At 51.2% G+C, this 16,018-nt stretch overlaps 1 protein-coding gene across 1 annotated transcript in view; it reads right to left on the bottom strand.

Annotated features, from left to right (window-relative positions):
* Window positions 1–520: 520 nt before the first annotated feature.
* SLC6A11 (solute carrier family 6 (neurotransmitter transporter), member 11) overlaps window positions 521–16,018 on the bottom strand; it is a 102,667-nt gene continuing 87,169 nt past the window's right edge. The window contains exons 8-14 of the mRNA XM_005870132.2: window positions 13,765–13,889; window positions 12,090–12,202; window positions 9,709–9,846; window positions 6,840–6,942; window positions 5,960–6,060; window positions 5,059–5,229; window positions 521–948 (exon numbers count right to left, since the gene is read on the bottom strand). Coding sequence (XP_005870194.1) covers window positions 796–948; window positions 5,059–5,229; window positions 5,960–6,060; window positions 6,840–6,942; window positions 9,709–9,846; window positions 12,090–12,202; window positions 13,765–13,889 — 904 coding nt within the window. The 3' untranslated portion in view covers window positions 521–795. The remainder of the gene's footprint in view (window positions 949–5,058; window positions 5,230–5,959; window positions 6,061–6,839; window positions 6,943–9,708; window positions 9,847–12,089; window positions 12,203–13,764; window positions 13,890–16,018) is intronic.

Genomic DNA, 16,018 nt, shown 5'->3' on the forward strand with positions numbered 1-16,018 from the left:
CACCACATTGTTTCCATGATAAACTTGATTTAAAACAAGCCGGTGGAGGGTGGGTGCAAGGATGACTACCTGAGAGTCTTCAGAAGCATCCAAGATGAATGGCAGATCTGCAAGCCAGCAAGGCATCAGCAAGAATCCCCCAGAGAGGCTGCCAGGCGGGGAAGGACCGGGGGACCACCTGGCCCAGCCCTCGCATTTAGGAGACAGGGAAACCGGCCCAGGGAGTGGAAGGGCGTGCCCAAGTCACTCAGTAGGACCAGGGGACTTTTTCTTCTCGGACACAGCCTTGCTGTCTGCAAACCCACTGCTAAGAGGTTGGGGATGGGGAAGGGAGGGTTTGAAGGAAAAGCCCCCCAGTCCTGGAGGTGGCGAGGAGGGGGGCAGCAAAGGGCAGGGACAAACATGGGGCATGACTGGCTGAATAAAAGGCTGACAGAGGAGGACAGGCATCGCTCCCATCCCACCTGCCCACAGCCTGAGTATAAAAATTTGATCATATGATACATTTTTTTTCTTAACCCCTAGAAAACACCGGTTAAAAGTGTCCTAGCACAAGATTCCGCTAGTCCCTGTACAGTATTAACTCTTCGTAATGTTACTTACATGATAATTGGGGGCGAGGAGGGGAATGTGACTTTAAAACAGTGTACACAGCCACCTTAAAATTAACTTGTTAATAAGTCCTGTGCAAAACGAGCAAGCCTCTATCATTAGGTGAAGTACGCTTTCAGGTGTTCTCTTATACACCCGGGGAAGGAGAAGGAAGCAGAGGCATCCGAGGTGGCAGGTGGACACTCAGAAGTGCGTCTCCTTCTCTGTGATGGCGGCAATGGTCCCATCGCCCTTGAGTTTGGCGTCACAGTCATTAACCATCACCGTCCGTGGGCCTGCCCCAAGCTTGCCTCTCATTTTCAGATCAGCACTGGGGATCACCAACTTCCGGAATTTCTAGGTGGTTGGAGTGGAGGAGAAGAGCTGTGTGAGAGCGGCTGCCAGGGTCCTGGGGCCTGCCTTGGCCTCTCCCAGCCTCACAGTGAACACGGGGGTTGGGGAGTGGGTAGAGGGATAGCTTGGAGTCATCAGATTGAGGTCCAGGCCCCAGTTCTGCCACTTAGAGCTTTCCTGGTAGTGAATTGAGCTCCCTGGGACTCAGTTTCCACATCTGGAAAATGGGGACAGTGGAGATACCCACTCCTGGCATTTGGTGAGGAGCAGGGGGTGCAGAAGCGCTCAGCCTGTACCTGGCCCACTGTAGGTGACTAGGATGAGATCAGGGCCGACTGCCCCATCCCTTCCCTCTGAAGAGACAGAGCAGCTGATCCGAACCACTGAGCGGCCACTCACTATCTGTTTTGGGCAAGTCATTTAACTTCTGTGAGCTTCCTTTTCCTCATCTGTGAAATGGGGTAATAGTACCTGCTGGCAGAGCTATTGTGAGGGTGAGCGAAGGCATCTCTAGGGCTTTCTATAATGTCTGCTGGATAAATGGAAGCATTTCCCACAAAAGGGATGTCCTTATGCTGCCACCACCCAGGGAGCATGTGTGTGCGCCACTGCTCCCTGGGCCGCAACTGGGAGGTGCAGAACTATCACTAGTGCCAACACTCAAAGCCACAGCCTCATGCCACCTTGTAGCGTGGCTGGCACCGGGCTGGGCATGAATGGAATGGCTATTGCCCCACTATACTGATGAGGAAGTGGAGGCCACAGGCAGACTCACTCCTGCCACCACAGCCCTGCCTTGGGGGTCCCATACCTCAGCTTCCTGTGCGTCCCCTGGTTCCCTCGAGGGAAGAAACCAGGCCCCGATTTAAGAGATCTTTTCTGGGCATAAACCCTTTCCCCAGAAAGGATGGGAAGGCTTTTGGGTGACTGATTTCTCATGATCAAGGATCTGTTTTCTCTTTCAGATCCTGCCAGGCTGAAGAGGCTGAACTTAGGTTGCCCAAGTGGGGTTAACAGGCTCGGCACCAGGCTCCTGACACAGGACAGGAGTTAACAGCATGGACTTGGGAATCAGGCACCTGGTTTGAACCCCAGATCTACCATTTAACCCGGGCACAAAAACAACCTCTCTGTGCCTCAGTTTCCTCAGGCGTCAAAGGGGGATAATTCTGGTACATGCCTTCTAGGATTATCTCAAGGCTCAGATTAGTTGATTTAGCCACAAATTAGCACAGGATATCTATATTCACAGCAATTCTCTGAGGTAAGGGCTATTGACCCCAATTTTCCTTCCAGATCCTTCCTGCCAGTTGGCAGAGCCTTCTGGAAATGGAGGGGGGTAGATGAACTGACACAAGTTCTCCCAGTAGGGAAGGGCTGGAAACCTCCGAAGACTTCACTGTCTTTCATAAGCCCCATCTCTGTGCAGCAGATATGAGAGCTTAGAGAGACAGAGGGAGCTCAGCAAAGTGGCCGCTCCCTCCTCTCTCCCTCCCCTCCAAGGCAGGCCTGAGAAAACCTGGAGGGACTCTTCAGGGGACACTGGCATTTCTAAATACCGGAAGGCCGCTGGGAGGCTGGGTGGGGCCTGTGGTGGCCGAGGTGTTAGGGCTGCAGGCCCACTCTCCCCTGGATATGTTTGGTCCCAAATCAGAATTGACCAACTGCCCTTGACCCACATTTCCTGCAGGTGCCGAGGAGCCTGACTCACTCTGGGAGCACAAGCAGGCTTGCTCCTTTGGGCTGGATGCATAGCTTTTTCTGGAGCCCAGGCCCCTTGGTGAGCAAGCAGGCTAAGTGGAGCCGATTCTGAATAAGCAATCACATTCGGGTGTCTACACACCCCCCCTTGCCCCCATCTCCCTCTGACCTTGTCCTGGGAGACCAAGGTCAACCCCCGAGATCCCTGGCGTGATAAGGCCCACAAATGAGTGCAGCCAGCTGAGTAGAGGAACGAGCCCGTAAAAATCAGGGGATGAGAGCACAGACTTCCCAGCCTCTGCTTCACCACTTAGAGGCTGTGTGCCCTTGGGTAAGTCGCTTCACTTCTGTGTGCTTCAGCTTCCTCATCTGTGAAATGGGGACAATAAGAGCTTGCACCTCATAGGACTGCTCTGAGGATTAAATGTCTCGGTGCTTGTAAATGGCTTAGAATAGTGTCTGGCACACTGCAGTTTGCTAACTGAGCGAGAAACTGACTCAAACCATCTGATCCGCCAGCAGGTGGGAAATGAGAGTAAACAGAGAGCGAGTGCTCTGGAAATAAGATGGCTTGGGTTATAATTCAGTCTGCCACCAAGAGACCACATACTGCACCATTCCACTGAGAGGAAGTGTCCAGAACAGGCAAATCCATGGAGACATGTGGCTGTCTGGGGGTGGGAACAGGGTTAACGGTGAATGGGCTGGTGGGATCTTATTGGGGTGAAGAAAATATTGTAAAACTGATTCATGGTGATAAATGCACTATGCTGAAAGTGACTAAAAAAATCATTGAATTGTCCTCCCCAAATGCGTGAATTTTATCATACTTAAACATACTTCAATACAATTATTTGACAATTTTTGGTTTCCACTGTAGAAAATAGTATGGAGTTTCCTAAAAAAATTAAAAGTAGAACTACTATATGATCCAGAAATTCCACTTCTGGGTATTTATCTGAAGAAAAGAAAAATACTAGCTTGGAAAGATATATGCACCCCATGTTCATCACAGCATTATTTACAAAAGCTAAGATATGGAAGTAACCTAAGTGTGCATCAATGAACGAATAAAGAAAATGTCACACACACACACACACACACACACACACTATTCAGCCATAGAAAAGGAAATCTTGCTATGTGTGACAACATGGATGGAACTTGAGGACATTATGCTAAGTGGAATAAGTCAGAGAAAGCTAAATACCATATGATTTCACTTATATGTGGAATCTAAAAAAACAAAACAAACAACCGAGTTCACAAATGTAGAGGACAGATTAGTGGGTGTGCAAAATGGGTGAAGGGGGTCAGAGGATACACACTTTCAGCTATAAAATAAGTCTTGGGCATGTAATGTACATGTGACTACAGTTAATTAATACTGTATTTGCATATTTGAAAGTTGATAAGAGAGCATATCTTAAAAGTTTTCATCACAAGAAGAAAACTGTAACTATGAGCAGCATTGAACAGACTGTCAAACTACAGCGGGAAGGCTAGGGAGGGTTGGGGGTGGGTAAGAGATCAACCGAAGGACTTGAATGCATGCATACGAGCATAACCAATGGACACAAGACACTGGGGGGCAGGTAGGGGAGTCCAGGGGAATGTCAAGGGCGGGGGGAGGAGACATATGTAATACTCTTTGTAATACTTTAAGCAATAAAACAAAAATTTTAAAAAAAGAAAACTGTAACTATGTGTAGTGATGGATGTTAACTAGACTTAATGGGATCCATTATGTTGTACACCTGAAATGAGTATAATGTATACCAACTACATCTCAATAAAAAATTTTGGTTTGCTAATTTTTGGCTGTGTGACAATTTCTCTGAGCTTCAGTTTCTTTACCTATTAAACGAGAAAATGATGCCAGCACTCTGATTTGCTCTGCGGACTAAAGGAGAAAACCTGGCAGGGTGATGACATGGGATAGGTAGCAGTCTCCAAATATTAGATCCTCTTCCCTTGCCCTGGGAATGGGGTCCTTAATGCATTAACGAAACAGCAAGCGCTAACCTGGTCACTCTCTGTTCCAGGTCCTGGTCTAAGTGCTTTCCCTATATGAACTCACTGAGTCCTGACAAAAACCTCTGTAAGTTTGGGACTATCACTGTCCCCATTCTACAGATGAGGAAACTGAGGCTGAGCTCAGAGAAGCAGGCTCAACCCCGCTTCTGCGTAGTGGTCATGATGAACACCTATCAAGGAGGATCTGACTTCCCTGAGAGACATATGGGAGGTTGCTCTCATCCCACCCATTGCCCAGATGAGGAAACTGAGACCCAGAGAGGTGCCCACTGACTCAACCCTGCTCACCAGCCTGTCCAAGGCAGAGCCAAGCCCCGCCCTACACCTCAGGCCTCTCGGGCCACCCTTGCTGACTCTTTCTTCCTCCCATCTCACCTCGAGCAGCGTCCCCTCTGTCTTCCACAGCTTGATGAAGATCCAGAGGGGGATGCAGAGCATGGAGGACAGCGCCATGAGCCAGCCTATGCCATAGCCCCAGGCCGGGTAGGTGTAGACGTTGTTATACTTGAGGGGCTTGTACTTGACCAGAAAGAAGATGAAGATGCTCTGCGGAGAGATGGGGAGAGGTCCCTGGGGCCAGTGTGCAGGAGGCCAGGAGTGGAGAGGATCCACCCCATGTGACAGCCTTGGGGAGGCAAGGCTCTGCCCTGGTCCACAGGGAATGTGAGGCCCATCCCACCAGCAGAAGACACACAGGGAAAGGACCACCCTCCCCCAGATCCCAGGACCTCACTGGGGCTGTGGGACTCTTCCACCCCCCAGGAGCCTCTGCCCAATCAGGATTTTTATTTTTCCTAGCTCTTTCTTAGGACTGGTTTCAAAGCTGCCTTTCAGAACTACAATGGTCGGTGAAGATGCTTTCAGATACTTCCAGTGCCAAGAACTGGGTGAAGAGCAATGGGTTGTTTCTTATTCAACATCAGGTCATGAAGGCCTCTGACTCCACGGTCCGGTCAGAGGGCAGAGGGGGAGCCCCAACGCTACCCTCAGTTGTGCTGCTTTCGGAGTTAACAACAAAGCCAAATGTCTCTCATAGAGGCAGGCCACAGCCACCCAGTTGCAAGTATAGAGCCTGAGGCTCTGAGAAGGGGGGTGACTTGCTTAGAGTCGAGCAAGCTGGTGGCAGAGCACGGACCTCAGGGAGGCCCCTCCTTCGCCAAGCCCAGGTGCTTCAGACTTTCTGAGCGCACAGAGGGTCACCCAGGTGATGTCATCTCCTCAGTTCTAGCTCAGCCAGGTCTGGAGTGGAAAAGAGAGTGGGTGTGTGGTCGCTTACCGCACAGATCCCGGGGGTCACGACCTTCCAGCACCATTTAATGAGTGACAATGGCCGGTAGCCAATCATGTCTTCGATGTTGTCATAGAAGCGGTTGCTTCCTGTTCAGAATAAAACAGGCACACGCCCGAGAATTTGTACAAGACTCCGAGGGAAGGCTAGAAGGGTTTGCTTTCCCCAGCTGGACACAGACAAATCGTGGCAGGGACCTGGGTCATTACTGCTTAAAACTCCCAAGACATTATACCTATGTGAGGTTTCGGGATGAACTACAGAAGGAGGGATTCTGATCTGCTATTGGAAGGATCCCTCCTGACCTTGGACAGTGAAGCCCAGGAAACGGTGAGGAGTCTGTGGGAGAGAGGTGGAAAGTGGTCTCTGGAGAAGCAGGGTGAGGTGCTGGCTGACTTGCATGGAGGCCAGGGCCTGGCTGGGCTGCTAATGAGCAGAGTGGCTGCAAGGGCCAAGTTCACAGTAGGAATATCCATCATCATCAAGTGTCCAACTCGTTCCAGGAACAGGAGGACCAGAAGGCAGGTATTTACTGAGGGCCAGGCAATGTGCTGCCTGCTTTGCCTACATTATCTCCTACTTGGAGAAATAATGATGATGATGACCCCATTTTGCAGATGGAAAAACCGAGTCTTGGGGCAAAAGAATTGGCCCAAGATCATAGTCCCTAAACCTGAAACTCCTCTCTGTGTTGTGGGGGTATAGAAGCAGGAATGTAGGAAGGGTCAAGGAGTCTCTGAGGGGAAGGAGGACAAGGTTGACATTGATGGAGATGGGCCACAGAGAACCTGAGCCCACCCCTGCTGTGGGCGCCTGTGTCCTGGGCACTGATGCCACTGAAGTGTGGGCGGGCTTGGCCGTGACTCACCGTACACCCAGCCGATGCAGACACACTCAAAGATGGCCACAAAGAGAAGGCACATCCCACTGGCGGCATAGGAGTCAAAGAGCTGGAAGATGTACATGCCACCCTATGGGGTGAGAGGACAGACACATGGACAGAGAAATGGACAGACACATGAGGGAGCAGGATCAGCCAGCTGGCCTTGGGAAGGGCCCTCTGCTCTGCCTTGTGCCTACCATCAGCCAGGAGTCACATCCACCAGGGCAGACGCTTCCCCCTAATCCCTAGAACATTGCACCCTCTCCCCCTGGGCACCCCTAAGACACCATCCTCTGGGAATTGTTTGGATCATAATAATTTTTCTTGTCTTTGCTCCCCAATGCTAGAAACAACACAGGAAATCAGAGACTGGAGGTTGGGCAGCCTTAGCACCTCTCCCTAATGGCGCTAACAGCCTCCCTGCCTCCTCCCCAGCCTCAACCTCTCCAATCCTTCTGTGCACCAGCTTTCACAAGGACCTTGCTGATATGCAAATGCAACCATGTCACTCCACAGTTTGATACTGCCCGTTGGCTTCCTTAAGCCTGCCAATCAGGACCGCCCTCCTCACTTGGCCTCACCACCCCTTACCACCAGCCACCCTCAACATGCTCCCTCCTGGGCAGACTGAGGCACAGTCTCACCGCTCTGCCTTTGACCATGCTGCTCCCTTTCACTTGTAAGTTCCTTCAAAGCTCAGCTCAAATGCGCCCTCCTCCAAGAAGCCCTCCCTGACAGCCTCATTATTTCTTTGGGCTTCCACAGCATGTTTTTATGAACTTAGAATTTAAAAAAGTATTCCCCTTTCAGTTGGTGCTGAGCTCTGGCTGCGAAGGCACACCAGTCCTCTTTATGGCCCTCATTACAGAGCCTGGCTCACAGCAGGTCCCCTGTAAATGCAAACTGAATTGTGCAGAGTGAGAGACCATGGAGGAGGGACTCTGACTGGCTTGTCTACACTGTGTCCCCGTTTTGGCCCAGGCTTGGCACAGTGAGGTGAGCAGTCAATTTTTATAGGAATGACCTGGGCCAGTTCTGTAATATACAAATCTGTGATGATTAAGTTCAGTGGGAGGCCCAGGAGGTGCACACTCAGCTGACCTATGACAGGGCAGGCACTATTGTCATCCCCAATGTGCACATGGAAAAACGGAGCCACAGAGCAGTAAGGACACTTGCTGAACATTGTCCAGCTAGCCAGTCATAGGGCCAAGGAGTGAACCCAGGTGGCCATGCCCTTAACCACCCACTATACTGCCTCGGTGGAACATAAGACATTTGTGGCCTATTTTTTCCCTAGAGCTGAGCTTTAAATGTCTATAAATGAGGGAGAAGCTCCTGCCAGCAATTACTGTGAAGGCCGAGGCCGACACGGCCCATTTGGCAATTTGAACTTCCCCTGTGTGATTGCACAGATATTCCTCTGTGGAGGCAGGAGGTCGACATGTGAAGTCATGGTCTCGGGCAGCCAAGTGTTGGCTTCCTGCAGGGCCCTGGGGGCTGCCAGACACCCTTGGGCAGACCGAGGCTTCAGGTGGAGGGCGGACATGAAGGCTCCGAGAGCTGGCGGTGCCCAGGGCCAGAGGCCACAAGGACCTTGCACTGCCTGCGCCAAGCCAGTGCTGCCCATGCCAATGCCTGCTCTTGCAGTCTTGTCCTCATCAGCCTCTTTAACTCATCAGGTTAACCCCTAATTTGTGTGTGACAAAAGACTCTGCATAATTAATCAGCACTTAATGAGGCCCTGCTCACAGCAGCCCCGGTTCCTCTGCCTGGGGAGAAGCGAGATGGCAAGAAGAAGTGCCACACCATTCATTTGCTCAAACACTGATGATCACTCCCGTTAATGTGACAATGACTAGGAGCAGTAATCACACCAGCCACCTCGCAGCAAGTGCCCACTCCAGTAGGCCCTGGGGGATAGAGCCAAGCAAGGTCTCTCTGTGGACCTCAGGGTCTGCTGGGGGCAATAGTGGGAGGGAGGCTGGGCTGAGCTGGGAAAGGAGTGCTGTGGGGAAGGAAAGCAGAGGCGGCTTCCAGGAGGCAGCAGCATTTGGCTGAGAAGTAGAAGATGAGGAGGTTCAATGGGCGGATCTCGGTATTACAGCAGCTACTTTGACTGATTCTGCGTTTCCTCATTTCTTCCCATGTTTCTTATAAACCTCTTCTTGTCGCTAAGCAACAGGCTCTCTCTCTCTCTCTCTCTCTCTTTTTTTGCTTTTTAAATTAAATTTTTTTTAGTGAGGGAGAAAGATACCTAATGTCACCTTCCCAAGGTACTTGAAAAGTATTTATGAGCAGGATGGCTGCAGGAGGGGGAGAGAAACATGACTTTATGGTGCAGTCTTAATTTGAGGGTCATGATGAACCCCTCCTCACCCACAGGCCCACTGGAGACAAGAAGATGGGTGCACAGGAGGCCTGGAGCTAGAACACCGCGCCTGAACGTGCCAAACATCATCGCGTGTGTCTGTCCTCAGCGAAGCTCCAGAAAAGCCTGCTTTGAACTTCAGCCCAATAACAGTAACTAGTTGAAGTTACAACTGACTATTGGGGTGGCCCATGCATCAATCCCAGCATTCTCCTCTGTGAGCTTTATTCCTCCCTGGTCATGACAGCAGTGACCTTTAGCTGAGCATTTACACAGCAAGGCACTGTGCTGAGACTCACTGAGAACTTCCGTACGATTCCCACAACACCCCATTGGGAAGATGAAAGACCCGAGTCACAGAGAAGGCACTAGACCTGGCTGGGTCACACAGCTACTCCATTCCAGACTGGGATATGACATCAGACCTGCCCAACCCAAAGCCCAGGCACTTCACCCCGGTGCCTGTCCTCCATTAACACTCACCTCCGTTAACATCACGAGGCCCAGAAAATAGGAGACGACCGACAGGGCCAGGATCAGCAGCTCCCGCCGATAGCCCCTCCGGAAGACCTTCGGGTACATGTCCACGACGGCGGTCACAAGGCTTTCCACACACACAAACTGCATGGGGTAGACACGATGGTGTGAAGCCCAAGGAAAGGGGGATTTCAGTGGCCCTGGCCGTGGCGATCACAGCAAGCCTAACCCTGGGCTTCCTCCCCACGGGGCTTACCTTCATTCCCACACTCACTCACAGGGACGGAGGGCCCAAATAACAGCACCAATCCCAGCACTTACAGGCCTCCAGGACCCTGAGGCTCAGAGAGGGGAAGTAACCTACCCAAGGTCACTCAGCAAGGAAGTGGCAGCGTCAGGACCTGAACTGGGGTCTCTTGACTCTAGTACTCCTTCTCCCCGATGCTGCCTGCCAAAGGCCTATGTGCTTGGCCCTGTCCTGGGGTCAGTGACATAAATGAGATCCAGCCCCTGCTTGTGAGGAAGACAGGAGTTCTGAGAGCTGAGTGCTCTGTGGGCGGCAGGCTCTGGTCAGTCTCTGCGGGCAGGCAGCACTTGACTTGCTCATTCTCCAGGCGTGTGATAGTCCCCCATCCTTTGCTTCTGGGTGGAGGCAATCAGAGCTAAAGCAGCCCCCAGTCCCTGTGTTGCCATGGCGTGAGTCTGGGGTGGGGAGGGAGGGGGAGTGAGCAGAACCATTTCTTGGTCCCAAATCCTTTATGATTCATTTTACTTCCCCAGGAAAGGCACCTGCATCCTCACTGTGCAAAGGGACTATAGCACAGAGAGGGGAAGTGATTAGCCTAGCGTTATACAGTGGGCAAGGGGTGTGGGGCAGGGACTCAAACCCAGCCCAGACCCCAAAGCCGAGGCTCTATAGCAAGGTTCATCCAGGACTGAACCCAGAGAGATATCAGAGCAGGTTCACTAACAGGCACACAGACCTGGGTGCATGTCCCTGTAAGCTACTTGGCATCTCTGAACTCAGTTTCTTCATCTGCAGATGAGAATAACAAAAGGAGCCCCCAGCCTGTGTGGTTATTGTGACAAAGAGCTGAGGACAGAGCCCAGGCACAAAGCAAGTACAGCATGTGGGGGTGAGCAGAGTGGCCATCTGCCCTCCATGCCAAACCCCCTCACCCCCTGGCAAACACAGCATCTCAGCCCAGTTGCTGGCCCAGCTCAGCCCAGGGACTCACAGAGCCAAGACCCCACCCCACTTCCCTGCACCCAGGCAAGCCTGTCACTGACTCACACAAGCTGAGACCCCTTCTGAGGCCTCTACCACAACAATGAGGGGAAGATTAGGAACGACAATGGAGGGAAGATTATCAGCAGAAACACCCGGTGCTTCAGCAGCTCGGCCTGGCTTAGTTTCTGAGAAACCATCCAGGGAAAGAAATTAGACTTGGATGGATTGACAGACACACCAGCCATGGGGCTTGGTGCAAAGTGACTCGCACAAGGTCATGGTGATGGGCAGCACCTTGCAATAGACCTCAGTCTGATAGAAGAGCCAGGCGTTGGCTGGAGGACATTCTCTGGGGCTCTTAGGGGAACCAGCTGCGATGGAGCAGTGGGGCAAAGGTCGATTTCTGGGACTGAAGAGCCACTGATGCTACAGGATTCTGGCTGAAAAACCAGGAGAGGATTGGGAGGACAGGCTGGGGGAGGGTTACAGTGTGAGAGGATGTAAGTGCATGCATCTGTGTGAGATACATGACAAACTGCTAGTCCTAACTATACACCCTTCACTGAGGAAGGAAGACTGCCAAGTGGAGGGAGGGTTGAGACAGCCCTATAGGAACTGACAACAGAGGCAGGCAGGTGAGATGTGGGGGATGGGGAGCTGGTGGTGGCACTGAGGACCAGGGGGCTGCCTGGGGGATGTCATGGTGGCCTCAATACAGAGATGGAGGAGGAGACGAGATGCTTTCCTATGTCCCTGTGTCCTCCGTGATTTGGTTGAGACAGGGACACATGCTAGTCGGGCTAAGATATCTCTAATCACTGCCTATTTCCTGAGCATTTCTTCTGCTTTGCCAGGTGGTGCCATTGGGCACAAGTATTTGCCAGAATGGAAGTATTTAACAGTGTTTTAAAAACTTGAACTGGGAGTTGGGAATTCCAGGTAAGGAAAAGAGTGTTTGGGAAGACTTGGAGGGACCCGAGTAGCTATGTTTGCGGGTGATTGTGGAGGCCACCTGGGGGATGGAGGGTGTGCTGGCAGGAAAGCAGGGTGGGGACAGAAGGCAGGGCCCTGATGACCAGGACCAGGAGGTGGTGACTAGGCCCAAGAGCCTCCCTGCCCTCCCGGCCTGGGCTGCCCCCTTCCTCTAGCACCTTACCTGGCTGTCCAGGCCCAGGAAGATGAGCATCATGAAGAACAAGGTGGCCCACAGTGGGGACAGAGGCATCATGGTGACAGCCTTGGGGTAAGCGATAAAGGCCAGGCCAGGGCCTGGAGAGGAAGCAGAGAGAGAAGGCGCTGGGTGGAGTTCAGTCCCTCGTTCACTGTGATTCTAATCCATCGCGTATTGATGCTTCCTTTGTGCCAGGTGCTGTGTCTAACTCTCACTCAACTCACTTAAATCTCCCAACCACCCCATGTGGTTGGTACTATTATGATGCCCATTTTGCAGATGAGCTAGCAGAGGCATAGAGAGGTAAGCCAGGGTCTGCAAGGGTCAGGATTCAAACCCAGGATGGCCTAACACACAGACCTTCCTCTGAACAGACCTGTCTCTACTATTATCATCAGGGCGAGAAGCATTCTTATTAAAATGCAGGTTCTCAGGCCCAACCTAGATATTCTGACTTGGTCAGTCTGTGGTGAGGCACATTCTGCCTGGCCATCAGTGGAGGACCCGAGAGAGCACCTCACAGAGGTGCTGTAAGGACTTGGTGAGGTAGCGTATGAGAAACAACCACCCCAGGACGACGCTCAACCAACTGAGCCACACCTGTCAGGGCCCACCGGACATTCTTGTAGGTGAAAAACCATTTTAGACTTATCTGAGATGAGAATCTAACTCTGTCGTGTAAGTACAATTTTTGTACTTTTTAATATATATTGAATTTTTCCATAATTCAAACATCATGCAAATCAAGGGAAGAATTATTCACCATTTTGCACACCTCAGTAGCAATAAGCCTGCCTATAGTGTGATACAAACACACAGCAATCTATACTTAAGAATGTCACACTCATGATGAATCTGCATCTAGAAAAGGAAAGGGAGAGAGAGGCTCTTTGAGCAGTAGGAACAGCATGTGCAAAGGCTCTGGGGTAGGAGGAAGTGAGCTATGCCACAGAAGTGAAAGCAAGCTACTGAGGTGGGGCAGAGTGAGCATGGGGGGAACGAAGCAGGTGGGGAGGGTGGGGAGGCCACAGGAGCGTGGGGCCATGCAGGAGCGTGGAGCCATGCTAAGAGTTGAGCTCTTTGAGGAGCCAACAAAGGCTTTATATTAGAGAAGGACAGGATCAGACTGATGCTGTGGAAAAAACTACTCTGCAGGTTAGCGTGTGGAACAGAAGGGTCACAGTGGAGGCAAGAAGGCCAGTGAAAGGTGCCTGCAGTCATCCAGGTGAGTGGTGATGGTGGTCTGGGCTGGGGGGGACAGTGGAGTTGGGGAAAAGTGGATGAAGAGGAGCAGCGTTGAGGAGGCAGAATCTACACAATGAATGGGGTTGCCACAATGAATGCGGGCATGACTGGCATTAAGTAGACGAAGGCCAGAGAGGGCAGGCGCCCTGTGCTGCTCCCGACAAATGTCCCACCAGAGATTGTTATTTTTTAATGTTTTTATTAATTTTAGAGAGAGAGGAAGAAAGAGGGAGAGATGCTTGGATTCTGCAGTGAGGAGGTGTCAACGTTTCTCTCTCAGGTAATTCCCAGGATCCTGTTAGAGGACAGATGGTGGATCACCTCCTGAGACCTGACCCAGGAGAATGTGCTGAGGAGAAAGATAATATTTTCAGTGTAACCATCACCCAACCCCTCACCAACCTTTGGCACTTACCTGACTCTGCCACCTCGGCAATAGGTACCCCCTGCTCATATGCCATGAAGCCCAGGACCGAGAAGATGGCAAAGCCGGCCACGAAGCTGGTTCCACTGTTCAGACAACAGAGCATGATGCAGTCCCTGTGGGGAAGCAGTGAGAGGGGCTCAGGTCAGAGGGGGTGGCACAGGCTGGAACATTCTGTCTGAGCACCATGCTGTCTTGTGTGTGGGCAGGGCAGTGAGGGCACAGATAGAACCATTTGCCTGATGAAGCCCTGGTGGCTCAGAGGGGTTAGGTGGCTGGCGCATGGTCACACAGCTTCTGCTGCACTTCTAGATGATAAGTAGGTCACAGACCAGAACATGGAGCGGGAGTGGGAAGGGAGGCAGCAGAGAAATGACAAATGGGAAAATGCACAACTAGTAAGAAAACACTTGGAAACAGACCACTGCCCTCCTTGCACTCCCCCTCCACCCCAATTCCCCGGCAGGAGAGAAAACCATGGAAAGCAGGAGAGGATTGATTTTCTAGGAGCTCAAAAAAGGAGGCCAGAGAAACCTCTGAGAAATGGCTGCTTCTCAGCCAGGGAGCACCCACGGGCTGCATACTGCAAGCTCTCCACAGCCTCAGGCGAAGACATCCCTCTGGCCAAGCTTTCTACCAGAGCAGCAGCCACAGACCTCACTGCTCAGTCCCTGCTCTGCTGTTGCTAGAAAGCAGCCCTTCCAGGTAGGCCCCTCATAGATTTATCGGAGCAGTGACCGTCCCCCCTTCCAATGTCACAATGAGCACCAGATTAAGAACAGAATCAAACTCTCACCTCCTCTTCTCCTGACACTATACTTTTTGTAATACAACCAAAGGGTACATAAATGTCGGTGACTGTAACACCCTGTTGTCTTGTAATGGCTCTGAGAATCAAGGGCATAGTGGAGAGAGCACTAGACGAACTCAGGGTTCCAATTCTCTCTGCAATATATTTTCTCTGGTTCTGATCTCAACAGCTATAAGACAAGGTGCTTGGGTAGATTCAATCTATTGACTCTTGGGTCTTGTGACAGATTAAATCATTTTCCAGCAAGTAGCTGACCCCTACCTTCTTCCTTGAGCTGGAGACTATCTGACATGTGACTTGCTTTGGCTAATGGATATTAGCAAATATAACACAAATGGGGGCCACAGATATACTAGTACTGGTGTGATTTGATTTGCCCTTTATCCCTTCTGTGATTTTCCACGAGAAGAACTTCCACAGGAGAACTGCTGTCCCTGCAGCCTGAACCCAGAACGTACCCATGTAAACCAGACTTGAGCCTGGCCTGGACCCTGGAGCCAAACCCATTCAAACCACAGCCCTAAGGAGAGCTTCCCCCGCTGACCAGCAAACTTAGGTGCAATAATAACAAATGCTTGTTGTGGTAAGCCACTGAGTTTGGGGGCTGTTTATTACACAGCATTATTGTGGCAGCGAGTGACTACTACAGGTTCCTTTAAAGAACTCTCCTGGCAGTGTGGACGTAGGATGGACTGGTAGACATGGGGACTTTATCTGCAAGCCTGATGTACCACCTCTCAAAAGGAAATTCAGCTCACCCCAGGGTCAGGCAGAGTTACTCCTAGGATTGGAATAAATCTGCTCCTCATGCCTGTTTCTTGACCCTGACTTATCCAACAGTGGGAAACAAGGTGGTACTGGCGAGGAAAATGTTTTTTCCATATCCTCTGGAATTCTGTATCATTTGGATTTGCACTGTGTCCAGTCCTGTGCTAGGGTTTTTTGAACACCATATCACAGAATCCAGAGGCTCAGGGAGGAGGTTTCATAGTCATCAGGTGGTGAAGTTGAGATGTGCATCCATTTATCTCAGACACCAAAGCCCAGGCTTTTTCTACCAGTTACACAAAAAAGATTCTCCCTAAGAATTTAGACTTCCAAACCCTTACTTGTGGGTAATTGTCTCTGGGCATCATATGGTTGCTGAGAAACAATTGTTCCTTATCACAAAGTCCCCATCTTGCCCCAGAGGCCTCATGAGTGGTTTCCTTACACCACAGGGAGGCTCTGAGATGACCTGAGGTCCCTTCCAGTCCTGTGCCCTGCAGCCCCCACCCTCAGAAGCTTAGCTGCATGAAGGGAGAACTTTCCCCACCTGGTTTGCTCTGTCTCCATCCCTCTAATTCCTCCCCCACAGGGAACCTTTTAGGTGAAAAGCTTATGTAACAAGTGCTGTGAAATTGGCAGCAGCTGAGCCAGCTTTGAAGACCTCCA

The sequence above is a fragment of the Myotis brandtii genome, unplaced genomic scaffold (assembly GCF_000412655.1).
Source record: "Myotis brandtii unplaced genomic scaffold, ASM41265v1 scaffold312, whole genome shotgun sequence".
Lineage (NCBI taxonomy): Eukaryota > Metazoa > Chordata > Mammalia > Chiroptera > Vespertilionidae > Myotis > Myotis brandtii.